This window comes from Gigantopelta aegis, chromosome 6, assembly GCF_016097555.1.
Source record: "Gigantopelta aegis isolate Gae_Host chromosome 6, Gae_host_genome, whole genome shotgun sequence".
NCBI lineage: Eukaryota > Metazoa > Mollusca > Gastropoda > Neomphalida > Peltospiridae > Gigantopelta > Gigantopelta aegis.
This window is the reverse complement of record NC_054704.1, coordinates 28,392,792-28,413,828: the sequence shown is the minus strand read 5'-3', so window position 1 is coordinate 28,413,828 and position 21,037 is coordinate 28,392,792. Positions and strand designations below refer to the sequence as shown.

Below are 21,037 nucleotides of genomic sequence, written 5' to 3'. Positions count from 1 at the left end.
TTATCACAAATTAAACATAATCTATTTGCTCTTTCAGTATCGTTTTTAATCCCTTTTTGATATGTGGTAATTTGTTCATTGACGTTTTGGTTATTTTACTACGTTGACGAATCTCAGTCATTTCGTGCCATTGTCAGTATTGTTTGGTCATTTTATAAGTCATTATGATTTCAGTACCATTACAAACCGCCAGTTTTAATGAAGATAATTACACACAAGCGCTTCAACCTTGAGACAGAGACTAACACTTTAAAGTGAACCTATTCGGCATTACCGTGTTGAATATCCGTGTGTCGAGATATTGAGACATTCCTGAAATGTTAATTATAATGATCATGGTTTTGCCTCTGATATGTCGAAAGCGTTTAGTCATAATTAGGTGATTCTTCAACTAGATGTCTGGGTTGGGTATGTGTGCTGTTGAGCCCTTATAAACAACACACATTCCAAACTATCCAATATCCAGGATTTTATGATGGTTTAGGAATTTCTTAAGTTTATCGAAACATATCATTGTTTCTAGAAATGATAATGAAAAACTAATTTCTTGTCCTAACCCATGATATCCTGTGACAATGTTAGTATCTTAAGTAATTATAACCGATTCTAGTTTAAAATAATTATTATAAAACTTACTGACAAATGGTATTCTAAATTTTATAATATTCACCAATGCTTTATTATGATTTTTATCATCTGATTGCTGCTGCCTTATTAACGGTCTATGTGAGAAGAATGTCGAAATTTATAATCTTGTTATTTATATATATAATTATATCTCAGTTGTTAGTAGTTTATTATTATTATTATCGCAGAGTTGAAAATTAGCAGTCGCCCGTAGCAACCTTTATTGGCTAAGGGCGACTAAGAATTTTACAAAGGTAGTCCGTTGGGCGACCATCGATTTCAGTGTCTGGCGAGTATGGTACTAGTTAAAAAAGAAACACACTTATGCTGAATCGAATGTGACAAAACACACCGCGTCTATGTTGGCGCGAACTGCAGATCTGGCAGCAGAAGACATAGAACATTCAATATTTTGACAGCGCCAACATAATGAATAAAGATAAAATTCATATAAAGACATATTAATCTATTTAGTTTTAAACCTATACCATCTTAGGGAGGGCCCCAGTGATAGGAGGCGGAATGCCAAGGGAACTTTGGGGGAGGTTTGGAGGCGGATCCTCCCTTCTCCAACGTAAAAAAAAAAGAGAAAAATAATATATAATAAACTTATAACTGTCGCAAAATTTAGGGCCCCTAGATCTGCCTCTGATATTGTTTGTGGTTGGTGATTTTGGGGTTTGTTTCTTGTTTGTTTGGAGTTTTTTGTGGGGGGGGGGGGAGGGTTTGAGGGCGGGGGATATATACATACAAAACAACCTTACTGTCATTATAGCAGTTTTGTGTTTTGCATATACACCACTGTACATTTAAAAACTAATTCTGTCACCTTTCTGCCTTTTTGACATGATGTATACTTACATGCGGTCGTTGTATCTGCTAGCCACGTAGTTATCTCCCCATAGTATCTTCGTGTCTGAGAAACTTCTCAAACGTTTCATGACCTTTGTGAACATTTCCTCCATGGAAAAAAACTGGCGGTTTTCACATTCTCGCCACAGATGAATAATAAGCAATTCAAGGACATATGACTTGAGTCCGACATCTTCAGTCTGAAAACAATGAATGAATGAATGAATGAATGAATGAATGAATGAATGAATGAACGAACCAACCAACACAACCAACTAACAACCAGGGAGTGTCTATTATGAATAACCAATGAACCAACGAATGAACGAATGTTTAACGACACCCCAGCACATAAATACACATCGGCTATTGGGTGTCAGAAAAGGTAAGTACATGGAAATATTATTTATATTAAGAATACTATTTATATAATTATGTAAATACACAGTGTAAAGAGTTGTCGGGAAACGTATAATATACTCTTCAAAAAAAGAAACGCAAAAGGGTACAAATGGGTTATAACTCCGATTTTATGTTTCCTACCGGTTCATGCTTTATGAATATAAGGTCATTGCATGTCCCAAACACAATCCCACGGTTACATTCGATAAAACGCAGCTACTGTACAATAAAGTTCCAAAATGTGAATATTCGCAAAAACGCAGCCACGTGCAAACCATGTCACCACTGCACGTGCGTTGTCTGCACGTGCAACATGAACACCGACAGTATAAAAGTGCAGGGTGTTCGCTTGCCTGGCCTCTGTATCTGGCCGACAGTTGACAATCCAGGACATGCCACGTCTCAGTGCACCGCAGAGAAACAATGCCATCGGCCGACTAGACGCAGGCGAATCCAGAACGGCCGTTGCCAAGGCATTCCATGTGTCCCCAAGCACCATCTCCAGACTGTGGGACCGTTACCAGCAACATGGATCAACACGTGACCTCCCTAGATCCGGTCGACCACGGGTCACTACCCCCGGGCAGGACCGCTACATCCGGGTACGCCACCTTCGGGAACGATTGACTACTGCCACCTCCACAGCCGCAGCAATACCAGGTTTGCGCAGGATATCCGACCAGACCGTACGGAACCGCCTACGTGAGGTAGGAATTCGTGCCAGACGTCCAGTTCGAGGGTGTCATCTTAACACCACAACACCGTCGACTCCGACTGCAGTGGTGCCAGATTCATCGACAATGGCCTCAACTGCGATGGAGACAGGTGTGGTTCAGTGACGAGTCCCGATTTCTGCTCCGACGTCATGATGGAAGATGTCGCGTGTATAGGCGTCGTGGTGAACGTTATGCGGCAAACTGCGTGCAGGAAGTGGACAGATTCGGCGGGGGTAGTGTCATGGTGTGGGCAGCCATCTCACACACTGGCAGAACTGACCTGGTCCACGTGCAGGGCAACCTGAATGCACAGGGCTACACTGACCAGATCCTCCGGCCACACATCGTTCCAGTTATGGCCAACGCCAACGCAGTGTTCCAACATGACAACGCCAGGCCTCACACAGCACGTCTCACAACGGCTTTCCTACAGAACAACAACATTAATGTCCTTCCTTGGCCATCGACATCACCTGATTTGAACCCAATTGAGCATCTATGGGACGAGTTGGACCGATGCCTCCGACAGCGACAACCACAGCCCCAGACCCTGCCCGAGCTGGCAGCAGCCTTGCAGGCCGAGTGGGCCACCATCCCCCGGGACGTCATCCGTACTCTGGTTGCTTCAATGGGCAGGCGGTGCCAGGCAGTTGTCAACACACGCGGAGGCCACACCCGGTATTGACTCCAGATGACCTTGACCTTGGTGGTGTGTCCTATCACTTACTCACAATGGACTAGAGTGAATTGTGAACAATCCTGCAACATTTGGTAATTATCGGACTCACCATTCAATAATTAAATCAATTCTCCAAATGTTACGACAATGTGGTTTTGCGTTTCTTCTTTTGAAGAGTATATAATACAAATATCAAGGTAAATATATTTTAAAACATTGCATAGAAATATAAGTTTAAAATTAATTCTGCGTGGAATTTAAAAGATTCCAAAACATTTTTGTTGCCAAATACATCGTTTCTCGTCGGCTTCAGATGATTACACTCCACCAAAATGTGGTGCACAGTCCGTGTACACTGACAACGTTCACACTGAGCAGGAGGATCTTTCTCTAAAATAAATGAATGCGTCGAATATGTATGACGGATGCGGTCACGGCACAAGACTACTTCATCCTTACTCTACCACCCGTAGGAGGACTGCCACTATCTCAGGACTGTTTCGACAGAATGAAGCTTTTTCATGACCGCAACAAATGACATGCTACGACTGACAAACATAGTATTTTCTTTCACTAAAGCATATAGTGCAGTAGCCACCTATGGGACAGACTAGGGAAGACATTAACCCCGTTACAACGACCCGTGGCAGTACAACGCGAACATGAAAGATGGAATTTCAGACACCGACCAATTAAGCGTCTTGTTGATTGCGGAGTAACTGGACAACTACTGTATACCATGTTTATACAAACTTCGTCTACATGGACTAACATAAACGAATGTTTGAAATACACATAAAAGAGTGCAATTAAATCAGATGTATTCAAACGGTCCTCGTATATTATGCTATAATATTATCACGTGCACATATACCTGCACCGACTGGTATATCAAAGGTCGCGGTATCCTGTATGTGGGATGGTGCATATATATATATATATATATATATATTGATATATATATATATATATATATATATATATATATATATATATATATATATATATATATATATATATATATATATATACTCGTATATATATATAAAGACCCCTTTCTAAAACTATTTGTCAAAATTACATGCAATAGCCGATGATTAATACATCAGTGTGCTCTAGTGGTGTCGTTAAACAAAAACAGACAAACATACCTGCGCATTTAACTTGAGACCAAAATATGGTTGTAACATCACATTTGTTCATATACGTACCTTTTTCCAATATTTGACAAGTCGAATGAGATTCTTAACATTTTGTGGAACGGATTTGACGAACTCCGCTTGCTTCTCGGCAAAACATACAGAATAGAACTGTTGTTTTCCTGGCGATTTGCGACTCATTTCATCGTATATTTGCGTCATCGTTTCTAAAATTGTAAAAGCTAATGTTACAAAAACTCAAATCAATTGCATATTACGTCAAACTTTTAAAGCGAATATAAGCTTGTGGTGGTGGTTGGGGAGAGTGTGGAGGGTGACACCATTGTATGGGGACCCAAGCACATTATATATAGGCCGCTTTTACTATTTATACAAATAATTTTTAAGAAAGACAATTTGATTGAAGATTAAACAAATTTCTAAATTGGAAAGTGTAATATGTGGAAGTTCAAATCGTAATCTGAGGCATTTTCGTTGAGTCCTCGCAACAATGAACAAATGATGAACCTAGTCACTAGGGGCCGACTTTACAAAGCCTGTTTACGCGTGTAACTACATACATTTACAATGCTTAAACACCAGCGTCTAAGGAAAACAGGCTTCATAAATTCGGAACAATATGTGAGAAGTTTCATGCATTGTGTGGTTGCATCCAGTGAAATGATTTCAGTACAATCTAATTAAATTGGTTACTGTCATAATCGCAAGTATCATTAATATTAATAACAAGTGTAATATCTCATTTTCATAGGGGCGGGATTTAACTCATTCGGTTGAGTGCTAGCCTGGGGTGCTTGCGTCGCAGGATCGAACCACCTCAGTGAATCCATTCAACTGATTGGGGTTTCTCTCGTTCCAACCAGTGCACCACAACTGGTCAAAGGCCGTGGTAGGTGTTGTCCTGCCTGTTGGAAAGTGGATATAAAAGATCCCTTGCTGCATTAGGAAAAATGTAGCGGGTTTCCTCTGATTACGAGTCAGAAATACCAATTGTGTGACATCTAATAGCCGATGAATAATTAATCAATGTGCTTCAGCGGTGTCGTTAAATAAAACAAACTTCTTTTTTCCATTTTCGTAATCAATTATTTACGTTTCATTGAATCAACACTTATTCTACCTCCGATAACGCAATAACAGATGCCACCAAATGTTTATAATGCTTAAAATGCACGTACATTTGGTGATGAATGCATTGTCTTGTGGTCAGGCGTAGCTAGCAGCTGTGTATTACGCCAAATGCTATGGATTTTATCCCGGCCTAGACATTACAATGTAGTTTTTTAAAATGAATTTCTATTCACGCAATATATATCCATTTCTAATGGGATCCCACCATTTGGTACACGAAGATTCTCTATGCTGTAATTCGAAAGAGTTAACGGTACCAGAGAGCCTTCGGCAATTCTCCGATTTAAAGCAATTTGATCTTACTGGTTGCAAGGAGATCCACTGCTGGGAGCAGATCCACTTCGATTGGCTGATATCCATGCAGTTTCACTTTGAACATGACAGAGTGCATCGTAGTTGCGAACATCTCCACGTCACTAGCCCAGTTCAAATCGTCCATGATGTGCTTCTTCAATACTCCTACTACCGTGCGTATGTCGTCTCGAAATTCGTCCACGGTGTTGAAGTCATTAATGAACATGACCAGATCAACATCTGAACTATCCATCAAATTTGTGTGCTTGCCTTGTGATCCACTCTAAATACAGATCAAAATGAGTTTACTAAATGATGCGTTACATTTTTAGAATTAGAATACAGTACATCACATGAGGAAAAGTAAAACTTTCGTTTTGTGTGGTACAATAATCGGCAACATTCTGTCGTAATATTCTTTAAGAATTCCTTCCTAAACATTGCTTTTAATGAAAATAATAGAGATAGCTGGCTAACGTTAAAAGGTGTGCTCTTAACGGGTATTTAATACACATTAGACAACTTGTCCAAATAAAAAAATTAAAGAGACATTCTTGAGTTTGATGCAAGTTTTAAGATATTATCGACTAACAGAGACTTTTTAACGATTGTAATTACATATCAAATATATTTGTCTGCATAAAATATTAATGGCTGTATATTAAACGTGTTTTTGATCGTTCTAATATTTGTACTATTGTCCGAACCAAATTGTTAACAACTACGAAAAATTACTCTCCTACCTTTAATTGCCGTTAGATTTCCTCCAAAGTTTGTCCAGACACAAATCTTGAAAACCCCCATTACAATGACACCGATTCCACATACCAGATGATAACCATGTCACCTATATCGACTTCGCTGAGAGGGCATAGGGAAAAAAGCATGTAATTTTGTATCAGCTGCCATTTTGACTTTTTATGGAATATTCTTCAAGAGGGGTGAAAGGATAGGACTTAATCTAACAACGTCATAACATGTTATGATATAAAAGCAAACGTGATGACGTCATATTATTATTTTTTATTATTATTATTATTTTAATGATACCACTAGAGATCATCGATTTCATATTAATTGTGTCACATACTTTGGAGGCTTTCACCCCTCTTGAAGAGTATTCCATAAACAAGCAACATGGCAGACAGCAGAACACTGCATGTATTTTTCCCTATGCAATCTCAGCAAAGACAATATCGACGACATCGTTGCAGTCTCATGTGTGGAATCTGTATATTTGTAGTGGGTTTTTTGCGATTTGTGTCTGGACAAACTTTGGAGGAAATCTAACGGCAATTAAAGGTAGGAGAGTGATTTTTTGTAGTTGTTAACAATTTGGTTCGGACAATAGGTTAAATTTCATTTTATTTCCTAAAATATTGGGTTTTGAAGACAAAATTCAGTGTGGGCTTCTTACAAATAGTAAGACGACCAGAAACACATTGAATATATACTCTTCAAAAAAAGAAACGCAAAAGGGTACAAATGGGTTATAACTCCGATTTTATGTTTCCTACCGGTTCATGCTTTGTGAATATAAGGTCATTGCATGTCCCAAACACATTCCCACGGTTACATTCGATAAAACGCAGCTACTGTACAATAAAGTTCCAAAATGTGAATATTCGCAAAAACGCAGCCACGTGCAAACCATGTCACCACTGCACGTGCGTTGTCTGCACGTGCAACATGAACACCGGCAGTATAAAATTGCAGGGTGTTCGCTTGCCTGGCCTCTGTATCTGGCCGACAGTTGACAATCCAGGACATGCCACGTCTCAGTGAACCGCAGAGAAACAATGCCATCGGCCGACTAGACGCAGGCGAATCCAGAACGGCCGTTGCCAGGGCATTCCATGTGTCCCCAAGCACCATCTCCAGACTGTGGGACCGTTACCAGCAACATGGATCAACACGTGACCTCCCTAGATCCGGTCGACCACGGGTCACTACCCCCGGGCAGGACCGCTACATCCGGGTACGCCACCTTCGGGAACGATTGACTACTGCCACCTCCACAGCCGCAGCAATACCAGGTTTGCGCAGGATATCCGACCAGACCGTACGGAACCGCCTACGTGAGGTAGGAATTCGTGCCAGACGTCCAGTTCGAGGTGTCATCTTAACACCACAACACCGTCGACTCCGACTGCAGTGGTGCCAGATTCATCGACAATGGCCTCAACTGCGATGGAGACAGGTGTGGTTCAGTGACGAGTCCCGATTTCTGCCCCGACGTCATGATGGAAGATGTCGCGTGTATAGGCGTCGTGGTGAACGTTATGCGGCAAACTGCGTGCAGGAAGTGGACAGATTCGGCGGGGGTAGTGTCATGGTGTGGGCAGCCATCTCACACACTGGCAGAACTGACCTGGTCCACGTGCAGGGCAACCTGAATGCACAGGGCTACATTGATCAGATCCTCCGGTCACACATCGTTCCAGTTATGGCCAACGCCAACGCAGTGTTCCAACATGACAACGCCAGGCCTCACACAGCACGTCTCACAACGGCTTTCCTACAGAACAACAACATTAATGTCCTTCCTTGGCCATCGATATCACCGGATTTGAACCCAATTGAGCATCTATGGGACGAGTTGGACCGACGCCTCCGACAGCGACAACCACAGCCCCAGGCCCTGCCCGAGCTGGCGGCAGCCTTGCAGGCCGAGTGGGCCACCATCCCCCGGGACGTCATCCGTACTCTGGTTGCTTCAATGGGCAGGCGGTGCCAGGCAGTTGTCAACACACGCGGAGGCCACACCCGGTATTGACTCCAGATGACCTTGACCTTGGTGGTGTGTCCTATCACTTACTCACAATGGACTAGAGTGAATTGTGAACAATCCTGCAACATTTGGTAATTATCGGACTCACCATTCAATAATTAAATCAATTCTCCAAATGTTACGACAATGTGGTTTTGCGTTTCTTCTTTTGAAGAGTTACATACAATGATATTCGAAACAAAAACAGTATATTTAACAGGAATTTCCCTTTAATGTGGAAACTTAAATTTGTTTCTTTTCTTCTTCTTTTTTCTCGTTTTTAGCATGTTTTTATCTTGAAGTAGTAGTCTGCAAATCGGTGTAGTATGTTCGAAGCTAACTACTTAACACCTACCTGCAGCCATATATAATAACATAAAATTAAAAAGATATTAAATGGAGACAGACTTGTGAAAGAAAGCTAGCAGATCATGGTAATTTAAATACCGGATACCAATCACCATTTAACCATAGACGTCTCATCGAAGGTATAAACTCTAATTCGATTGACATTTTAAAACATGGATATTGTGTAAGATCTGGCCATTTTTGTAACCCTGTCCTTCACAGAATGGTTTCTCAAACTAAAACCACTCACCCCGCCTCGACTGACTGTCAGCGTGACGTAATTTAATCATTATTATTGATTTTCCCGCTTATTATTTATTTATTTTTATTTTAATCTATTTTTAAAGAAATAACCTGTATTAGATCCCAATAATTTGCTTATAAAAATAACACAAGGTTTCGAAAATCTTACGTAACTTTCACCATAACGTTATAGAAAGCATCCTTTGACTAAAATGATAGTGTATCTAAAATCAATGACAATAATATTATGATCTGGCCTGGTGCTTATAAAACTTTTAGAGTCTAGACTCAAGACTAATAGACTCTGAGACAGTAATGTCATAACAACGCCATACACAATGCATGAGTGTGACGTCATTTGAGATTGAGTCTGGACTCTAAACGTTTTATAAGCACGGGCCGCCCTGTTTGTTTCCATGGGCGTTCGAGGTGCGCCAACTCCTCAATAGATGGCGTTACGCAACAACAGGGTCCCACGCGACACTATGAAAAACAAGGAAGTGAACGAGTTTGCGTCTATAACATTTTGTAAAAAGTTCTATAAATAATGCCTTCTTCGTGTTTTTGTGTTCCTCAATACCACGGAAGACGGAAACTTTCCAAGTGACAAGATATTGTAAAACAAAAGACGGATTGTTGCTATGAGATAAGACAAATGACACTTGAAAGTTGACCGTCAGTGTTGTTTGTTTTTACAGACAGCATATATTCTGTGACAAGATTATAAAACATGTAAGTCCCACTGAATTTTTATTTTATTATTTTCTCCTGTAGATTCTGTTAGAATATAGTTTAGGTAATGCTAAAATATAAAATAGGTTTAATATTGATTTTTGCAATGGGTTCATTGGGCTATTTTTCATTCTATCCAATGCTCCACAACTGGTGTAACAAAGGCTGTGGTATGTACCATCCTGTCTGTGGGATACTACATATATAAAATATTGCTTGCTGCCCATCAGAAAGAATAGTCCATTGTGTGGTGGAAGCAGGTTTACTCCCTCATTATCTGTGTTGTCCTTAACCATATAACCTTACATACATGTGTATCATGCATATAATAATACAAATTTTAAAATAATATTTGGATAGTGGGGGTGTTATTGTGGGGTTTTTTTTCAAATTACTGGTAGGATATACATGTATTATATTTGTTTGCACAGAATCATCCCCCGCCTCCTCCCGGCATCTTTATACTGATTCCAGTAATAGTATTATACTATATAAATTATAATGTTATATTTTTATAACATCTTTTATGATGTTGTTTTGCCCTTGTTACCAGTTTGCCCGAGTCATTTCACATTTTTTAAAGATTTATAAATAAGGAAAGAAAAGGAACAATAACCCAATAACACCCCCTCCACTCTAATATTATTTTAATATTATTTTGTGTATATTTGATATATGTTTGGCTGTGTAAAAGCTGTAAGTTTCTTTTCTCACTAGTCCAAGTGCCAAAAATACCATACATGCATGTCAAATACTAAGTTACTAACTAAGTACTAAAGTACCTATACTATAGGATCTGCGTAGGCTCTTTAAACAGACATTCCTGTTGTTTCCTATTTGTTGATTTAAAAATAAGTGCAAAACATATTAAGCTTAGCTACATGAATACATTTGTATTATAATTGAATTTTGCATTTCAGGTACAGAACTAGTACAGTTCCTTAAAGACTGAAGCTAGAAGCCATTCCATGCTTGTTTTTATGGATAGAACCTGATTTATTGTCTTGTTGGGACAGGACAAGCAGACTACAAAATGGAAACAATAAAAAAAAGTGCCAGATTCGTATTCAGATGATGAAACAAAGTGTTTTATGTTTCATGATGATCGTTCCTTAGTGAAAAAAAAGTACTAAGTGTCAATGTGTCAGATGTTGAAGTTGTGAGATACAAGTGAATATCAGACTGTACTTGGAACATTGGGTACTGGAATTTCTGTTATGCTTTGAATGACTAAAAATTAGTCCACTGAAAGTTGTCATCCAATGTAAGCCATGAAATAATGGTAATAAAATTGATATGAAACAGGGTTTTTCCACCTAGACTATTATTCAGTACCATTTCACCTGTTACATGAAATTGGGTTCTGGATAGTTAATTTTTAAATTTGTTTTAATTGGCCCAGATCAAACAGACAGTGTCATGGTTGGGGATCCTCGAATCATTCCCTTACAATGGTAATACATAGTGTAAGGATGTGTCATGAATAAAAATCAAGTAGATACACAACTTCCTATAATATAAACATATACATTTCCAATGTTCTGCAACAGAGAAAGTGAAGTGTATCACATGTGCTTGAACGTTTGTTTTACATAATTGTGATTTATATTTCTAAATTATGATGCTTTGCATGTTGTTGGTTTTATATTTTTAGACATTTATAAATTCTTTGTTTACATACATTTGGGTTCATATCCCCTCCCTCCCCACCCCCCCCCCCCCCCCCCCCCCCCCACACACACACACAAATTCATTGACATTAATTGGCTTTGATCTGGGGGAGGGAGATAGAAAAGAAGGAAAGAAGAGAGAGGGAGGGGTGAGCAGATGGAAGACCTGGATAGTTATTGCTGGGGATAAATACACTGCGAAACTATGGATTGCTTGTCGACTTTTTTTTCCCGTTGTGTACTGTATATATAACATAACATGGTGACAGATGTAAAAAAAACCCACCCAAAATATGTTGATGACTAAATAGAATTCATCTAAAAATAGTTCACCCTTCACAGCTGTTGCATTAGTAGCACTGGTACTCAGAGCTTTAGATCTCAATAATTTGGGCACTATATATATATATATATATATATATATATATATATATATATATATATATATATATATATTGTTTTCTGCTGCTTGAAGGGTTATATTGCATTAAAGTTATTTTAATCTAATTCAAGCAAAATATTTCAGTGGTTTTGAAGTAAACTGTTTTGAGGTTAGCATGTTTGTATTTAATTTGGTATGTTTATTTTGGGCACAACATTTAATACCTTGGCTTAGTATCGTTTTCTTAACAAGACATCTCAGTTTACCATACCATGATGATGAATTGGCCCATAGGCATACGGGCACATTTTTTTAGGGGCGGGGGGAGGGGGGGGGCTGAACTGAACTTGCCCGAATGACATGTGACGTCAAGACCATCCTTGCCCGAATGACCAGACAATTTTTGCCCGAATAGATAAATTATCACACAACTGGGCGTACGGGACGGGTGGGGGGGGGGGGGCGCTACAGCCAGCCCCCCTCCCCACCCGTACCGTACGCCTATGAATTGGCCCATATTGTTTCACTACTGTAATCTGTATTCCAAAAACAATTTAAGTGGAATATTTTATTTATTAAATGGAGAGAAGGAAAGGTGACAAAATGTTTTATAAAAACATTAAAGTATAGTTATTAGTGGTGTGAATGTATATTGTCCCAAACTAACCCATGACTGGTATATAAAACCCCATATTTGCTGTCCTGTGTGGAGAAGTGTATACTTAGTAATAATGCTGCTAATGGAAAACCGTCAATTACCAAATGGTTGACATCCAATAGCTGATTAATTTATCAGTGTGCTCTAGTGGTGTCATAAAGCAAAAATAAATTTTAACTCAAAAGGCATTCACAGCATCCAGGTAAGTTTGAAGACTGATAATAAAATTTGCATTCCCCCCCACCCCCACCTCAAATATGTCAAATATGTTCATCCCCAACAAAACAATTCTGTTCGCCCCCACTTTGGGTTTCGGTGTATCCTTTTTTAAAATATCGATCAGGGAAAGAAAAAGAAAAAAAATTATGAAACATGACTACGTTTGTAGGTAAAATAGGTCATGTGATCACTAACACCCATGTATATTAATCAGTGTTATCTTTACTGCCTAACATTAATATTGGGGGTCGGGCGAACCGACAAATAGTTAAGGGGCGAACTGGCTTGGAGAGGAAATGTCTGGTACCCAAGCCATTGACGATAATTTGTTTTAAAAAGTCATAATAAAGTTTTATGTAAATTCACAGACATTGTACTCCACAATGATTATCACTTCTGAAAAAAATATCAATACAAAATAATAATTTTACTCCCATTTTGCAGTTGGTCCGAATTAATGTTAGTCACGAAAAAACGTACAACACGTACACACCTTACCTACGTATATTAAGCCTACGGTACAACAAACAAGAAATAAAACAAAATTTCGATCTGCACATCAGTTTCTACTATTTTTATTTCATTTCATAATTAATGCAAGTTGAATACGCTGTATTTTGATGTTATTTGTTTATTTTTAATTGTGTACGAAAACGACTTGCTAGACTGGTTTCCTTTTTTCACGTAGGACCCTATTTTCGTGTGGCGTCACCTGGCGTTGACTTCACCTCGAAGCCTCATTAGGGATCAACCACTTTATTTCAGTAATTTCGCTATTTGACCAATCTACCAAAACCGTGTCAAGATTTGTTTCTCTCGTAATGTGGAAGGTAACCTCAAGTTCTGGGGTCAATTTCACAAAAAATCTCAAGTTTACATCTACGACTAGCAGTTATACTGGTCATACGTTTAGGTGTGTTTGGCATCTATTTCATGCAGAAAATTACATCATTACTTTAGTTGGAGCATTTTAATGACAAACGAAAATTGAATATGTATACTTCAAACTATTTTTATTGTACTTTTAACAGTAATAAAAAAAATTGTGGTTTAATCGTAGATTTACGTTTACGTGCAAAACTTGGCATACGATGTTTTGTGAAATTGGGCCCACTTTGTTTAAGGATTTCATATAATACTGTAAAACACAGGGCTATTACATTACGTAATTGTGGAACGACCCCTTCTCAGGCCGTATCATTAAGAGATAAGAGGAATTTTAAAATTCAAAGACGTTTGGACTTTCGGGCTTTTAGGGGATTTTTTAAGTGTACTTCCACCATATCTCTTTTTTGCAATGAGCTAAATAGGAATATTCGCCAGCTAATAAATAAAATTTAAAAAAAAACATACTATGAGACTGCTAAGTGCAATAATGTGCTATCACTACTTACGACAACCAGTCGTCGAACACTATATCGAGTGTTGTGCTGCACAAACATCATTAGGCGATCCACGAGTTCTTTACTTTTTCTAGTGTACACTTCATCGGGGAAGACCTTCCTCTTCATGAAGTCATCAAGATTTTCACCTCTTCGACTTCCCTCCAGAACACCAACATGCCAAGACTCGCCGACTGCTCTGCTGCTATGAATATGGGGCTTGGTGTGCTTTGCATCAGCTATGTGTTGAGTGATAGCTTGGTGGAGGAAAAACCGTTTGGTGCATTTTGTGCAACTATAAGTTCGATGTTTCGCTCTCATGTGTCTTCGTGCAGATCGTTTACCGACCATGTCCAACTGTGAATTGCATTCTGAACAGTTTCCTGTCTCGATTAATTTTAAGTAATTATCAACCTCTCTTCTTGCGTTAGCCATTATTACAAATGCTACGGCACAGAACCTTCAAAGAGAAACAATTTGTCAACAGACAATATAATCCGTCATGCCAATCTGCGGGCGGCTGCCATTGTTTCAAAAAAATGTAACCTACAAATGAAGATTTTGCTTAAGACTTGTTTTCCTAAATATGCTCCAGAATTGGGGATTTTTCACTAACATTCAGTGCAGGGGTGGGTTTTGGTGGTCGACCCCCCCCCCCCCCCCCCCAACCCGGCACAATTTGTTTTCAATACATTTTTGAGGGGACGCATGACTTGACCACACAGAAGCCATATAACCGTAAATAAAATGTATTGAGTGCGTCGTTAAATAAAACATTTCCTTCCTTCCTTTCGTTGTCTTGACAACCACTATAAACTTTACTCGCCAGTCTAGACCCTGCCCACTCCTGCTAAATGTCTGTACACACGCCTGTGTACCTATACTACTGTCGTTCATATTAAAAGTACCAATATTTCAGTCTTTCTAGCACTATCACTGATATTAAATTTGGTACCAATATTCCAATCTTACTAGCACTGTCGCTCATATTAAATTTGGTACCATTATTCCAGTCTTACTAGCACTGTCGCTCATATTAAATTTGGTACCGATTTTCCAATCTTACTAGCACTGTCGCGCATATTAAATTTGCTACCAATATTCCAATCTTACTAGCACTGTCGCGCATATTAAATTTGCTACCAATATTCCAATCTTACTAACACTGTCGCTCATATTAAATTTGGTACCGATTTTCCAATCTTACTAGCACTGTCGCTCATATTAAATTTGGTACCGATTTTCCAATCTTACTAGCACTGTCGCGCATATTAAATTTGCTACCAATATTCCAATCTTACTAGCACTGTCGCGCATATTAAATTTGCTACCAATATTCCAATCTTACTAACACTGTCGCTCATATTAAATTTGGTACCGATTTTCCAATCTTACTAGCACTGTCGCTCATATTAAATTTGGTACCGATTTTCCAATCTTACTAGCACTGTCGCGCATATTAAATTTGCTACCAATATTCCAATCTTACTAGCACTGTCGCGCATATTAAATTTGCTACCAATATTCCAATCACACTAACACTGTCGCTCATATTAAATTTGGTACCGATTTTCCAATCTTACTAGCACTGTCGCGCATATTAAATTTGCTACCAATATTCCAATCTTACTAGCACTGTCGCGCATATTAAATTTGCTACCAATATTCCAATCTTACTAACACTGTCGCTCATATTAAATTTGGTACCGATTTTCCAATCTTACTAGCACTGTCGCGCATATTTAATTTGCTACCAATATTCCAATCTGCCTAGCACTGTCGCTCATATTAAATTTGCTACCAATATTCCAATGTAACTAGCACTGTCGCTCATATTAAATTTGCTACCAATATTCCAATGTAACTAGCACTGTCGCTCATATTAAATTTGCTACCAATATTCCAATGTAACTAGCACTGTCGCTCATATTACATTTGCTACCAATATTCCAATCTAACTAGCACTGTCGCTCATATTAAAGCTGCAGTGTCTGGAATATTTTTATTATTTAAGCATTTAGAATAGATGATCCAGTTCTGTTTGGTACATAAAAGTCCGCTTATCTACATTATCTAGTAGAACTGGGAATTTACGCGATTTGCACAGGCGCCGAGCTTCTCACGTGATTTTGAACAAATTTAACCGTCTTGATTGAGTGGTCGTCTCATACATCCAAAATATATTTATATCCATAGAGGTATGGTACAATACCTTTCCAGAGGTCGATGGGGGATTTGCCTTGAAATTTTGACAGTGACCAGCGGTTGGCATATGCGTTACATGTAAGGGGGTGTTAATAATTACGTAACACTCTAGGGATAGAGGAAGAGGGCGGTATGTTCGATATACGTAACATTTATGAAGACTATTTGTTATTTCTGTTCATTACTTAGACCTAAAAATGTGGTGTGTGTTGGGGGTTTTTTTTAATGCGCGGTCGGTCTAGGATCGATCCCCATCGGCGGGATTGTTCCAGCCAGTGCGCCATGACTGATATATAAAAGGCCATGGTATGTGATATCCTGTCTGTGGGATGGTACATATTAATGATCCCTTGCTAAAATAAAATATATATATATATTTATTTATTTAAATGTAGCGGGTTTCCAAGGCGCGTGTGCAGGGATTTCAGCGGAGTTGGGGGTTATAGACTGCGTTGAGCGAAGATTATATGGGGCCATGTTCCCCCAGAAAATATATATATTTTTTTTTTTATCTTGGTCAGGTAAGGGTTTCGACCCCCAATAACCCCCCCCCCCCCCCCTGCACATGCGCCCGTTTCCTCTCTTAGATTATATGTCAAAATTACCAAACGTTTGACATCCAAAAGCAGATGATTGTTAAATTAATATGCTCTAACACTGATGTCGTTAAACAAAACAAACTAACTTTACCCTTTCGAAACGAAATAATATTTATTTGAATTTGTCGATTTTACGACACGTAAAATTAAAAAGTGAAAACGGTCATTTTCTACTTTAGTATAATTCATTAAAAATATATACATGATCAATGTGTTATACAAACTAAACTTTGAAAGTTCTACCAACACTTTATAAAATATTAATTCTTAAATAGGAAGGTACGATTGTCGATAATACGTTGTCAAGATCAAAACCGGTTTTAACGAAAGAATAGTACGTATCCTCAACCGAACGTTCTTTGTACAGCGCAAGATTTCTCATTTCATTTTTTTAGACGAACCGTACAATTTCAAATCCGCAAACGCACCTGTTAAGTGAAATTGACAACAGGCGGTCTTTTGTGGTTTGCTGAGCAATGGCCGCACAGGCGATGAATCGAGCGTATACTTTTGACGTTCTCCGTTCATAGCGAACCCACACGAATTTTTTAAAAGTGCAGTTGAACTTGTATTTTTTATTTGTGCATGATATTATTATATGGTAACCAGACACTGTAACTTTAAATTTGCTACCAATATTCCAGTCTTACTAGCACTGTCACTCATATTAAATTTGGTACCAATATTCCAATCTAACTAGCACTGTCGCTCATATTAAATTTGGTACCAATATTCCAGTCTTACTAGCACTGTCGCTCATATTAAATTTAGTACCAATATTCCAGTCTTACTAGCACTGTCACTCATATTAAATTTTGGGGGCGGGACGTAGCCCAGTGATAAAGCGTTCGCTTGATGCGCGGTCGGTCTAGGATCGATCCCTGTCGGTGGACCCATTGGGCTATTTCCAGTTCCAACCAGTGCTCCACAACTGGTGTAACAAAGGCCGTGGTATGTACTATCCTGTCTGTGGGATGGTGCATATAAAAGATCCCTTACTGCTAATCGAAAAGAGTAGCTCATGAAGTGGCGACAGCTGGTTTCCTCTATCAATATCTGTGTGGTCCTTAACCATATGTCTGACGCGATATAACCGTAAATAAAATGTGTTGAGTGCGTCGTTAAATAAAAGATTTCCTTCCTTCCTTCTTTTTCTCATATTAAATTTATATTAGTATTACCAATATTCCAATCTTACTAACACTGTCGCTCATATTAAATTTGGTACCAATATTCCAGTCTTACTAGTGCTGTCGCTCATATTAAATTTGGTATCAATATTCCAATATAACTAGCACTGTCGCTCATATTAAATTTGCTACCAATATTCCAGTCTTACTAGCACTGTCGCTCATATTAAATTTGGTATCAATATTCCAGTCTTACTAGTACTGTTGCTCATATTAAATTTGGTACCAATATTCCAGTCTTACTAGTACTGTCGCTCATATTAAATTTGGTATCAATATTCCAATATAACTAGCACTGTCGCTCATATTAAATTTGCTACCAATATTCCAGTCTTACTAGCACTGTCGCTCATATTAAATTTGGTACCAATATTCCAGTCTTACTAGTACTGTCGCTCATATTAAATTTGGTACCAATATTCCAATCTAATTAGCACTGTCACTCATATTAAATTTGGTATCAATATTCCAATATAACTAGCACTGTCACTCATATTAAATGAATGAATGAATGTTTAACAACACCCCAGCACGAAAAATACATCGGATATTGGGTGTCAGTCACTCATATTAAATTTGGTACCAATGTTCCAGTCTTACTAGCACTGTCACTCTTATTAAATTTGGTGCCAATATTCCAATGTAACTAGCACTGTCGCTCATATTAAATTTGCTACCAATATTCCAGTCGTACTAGCACTGTCGCTCATATTAAATTTGGTACCAATATTTCAGTCCTGGATCCACCTCTGGTGTCATTGGTACATTCGTAGTGCTCTATAAACAGCACATAGTGTCTTATAATGAATAATTCCATCCTTTCTAACTAATTAATTTATTCATAATGAATAAATATACCTAAACAGTTCATCGAGCGACCGAGAACACATGGGCGTACATAGGATTTTGAAAAGGGGGGTTCCAATACATAGGATTTTGAAAAAGGGGGTTCCAAAATAGATTACAGAGATATTGGGCATATATTTCTATGTTGAGTAAATATAATAATGTCAGATATATTAAATTATTTAAAAAAGCGATTTCAGGGGGGGGGGTTTGAACACCCCACCCCATTCCATATAAGCACGGTATAATTATTATGTTTTAACCAGAACAGAAAGACATGTAAACTCGGCCTAATGGGACAGCCTTTGATAAACTAATAGCCACTGATTACGTTCAATGAAAACCTGGGCCAGCCAGACCAAAAACAAAACAACGTCCGTTAGAATGGTTTATGCGCTTCATGTTAAACTTCATTGTGTCATATACGCTGGTTTTGTGCGTCCGGTAAACATCTGAATCTATAGTATTTTGATATTAAATGTTTTTGTTTTGTTTTCATATTGGCCTTATTGTAGGTCCGAACCGTTACAGCAGTGAACTGCCCCACGACCTATAACTACCCCAATGTGAAAAACCCTAAACACTAAGAAAACAAAAAATAATTATCGATTTTAGAATCAAAACAACGGACTTACCACAAGTATATATCAATGGCGACGCCATTGTAGTCGCAACAGGAAGAAGAAGGAAGGAAATGTTTTATTTAACGACGCACTTAACACATTACGGTTATATGGCGTCAGACATATGGTTAAGGACCACATATATTGAGAGAGGAAACACGCTGTCGCCACTTCATGGGCTACTATCTGTGATATTTGTATTTTTCGCACAGTTCTTTACACTGTGTTTTTATTTAACTTTTGAATTTTTATATTGATGTTTTTCATCACATTATTGTTGCATTTACCATAGTTTGACACCCAATAGCCGATGTATTTTTCGTTTTGGGGTGTCGTTAAACATTCATTCATTCATTCATTCATTGACGAAAACGTTAAGATCGACTGCCAACACAAGGACGGAAATGGCGATACTGGAGGTGTAATTATTTAATCTAATATCTTGCACCATCTTGTCAGATCAACCTAAGTTCGTATATTTATTCACAGCCAACTAAGAATAAAACAATCAATAAAACTCAATAGTGGTGTCTAGACTATAAATAATTTAAAACCAATAATTAAAAACTAATATATCAAGACTAAACCCAACCTAATTACTTTTCCCACTATTAACTACCATTTATAAACTTAAAATTCCTCCAATTAGTTAATGACTCTAACCAGCTTTAATTACCTAACAATAACATACTAATAACATAATGACATAAGAGACTTATACAAATAGAGTTATTTCCCTTACATAACTTATATAATTAAAATCCATTTCCGCTACATTTCTCCCCACTTAAACCAAAAAGGTTTTTTTGTTGTTGGTTTTTTTACAAAACAATTCCCCAAAATAAAGTAAAATTAAAAAATAACTTTTGGTTAACCAATATACATACAAAATATACATACAAAATATAAACACAAAATTCAAATTCAAACTCAAACACAACCACTTCGAAAAACCGAATAAAGACTATTGTCCATTGGTTCCAAAGAAACACACACACATATTTATTTAATGTCAATAAAAAAATAAAAACACTGAAATGTATGGGTTTAGAAAATGAAAAGAAAATGTGATAACCTTGCCCTGGGCCGATCAGTGTGAAACTCCAGCTTGTTTCTCTGTTTTGATACATCCCAACCCTTAAACCGCAGCTCAAGATCAATGCAAATCACATGCTTCCAATAAGAATGTATCTTAAAGGAGGGGACAATCAAGGCATATGACTTGGTATGCGTATTCAACGATATATAATGCACATTATTGCGCAATATCAACAAGTATAATCGTGTAGTTAATTAATAAAACGGTTAA

At 38.1% G+C, this 21,037-nt stretch overlaps 1 protein-coding gene across 1 annotated transcript in view; it reads right to left on the bottom strand.

The window, feature by feature from the left end:
* The window catches only part of LOC121376476 (2'-5'-oligoadenylate synthase-like protein 2), a 69,809-nt gene that overhangs the window by 4,543 nt on the left and 44,229 nt on the right, over positions 1-21,037 (bottom strand). The window contains exons 2-5 of the mRNA XM_041504353.1: positions 14,278-14,725; positions 5,871-6,144; positions 4,488-4,642; positions 1,489-1,679 (exon numbers count right to left, since the gene is read on the bottom strand). Coding sequence (XP_041360287.1) covers positions 1,489-1,679; positions 4,488-4,642; positions 5,871-6,144; positions 14,278-14,700 — 1,043 coding nt within the window. The 5' untranslated portion in view covers positions 14,701-14,725. The remainder of the gene's footprint in view (positions 1-1,488; positions 1,680-4,487; positions 4,643-5,870; positions 6,145-14,277; positions 14,726-21,037) is intronic.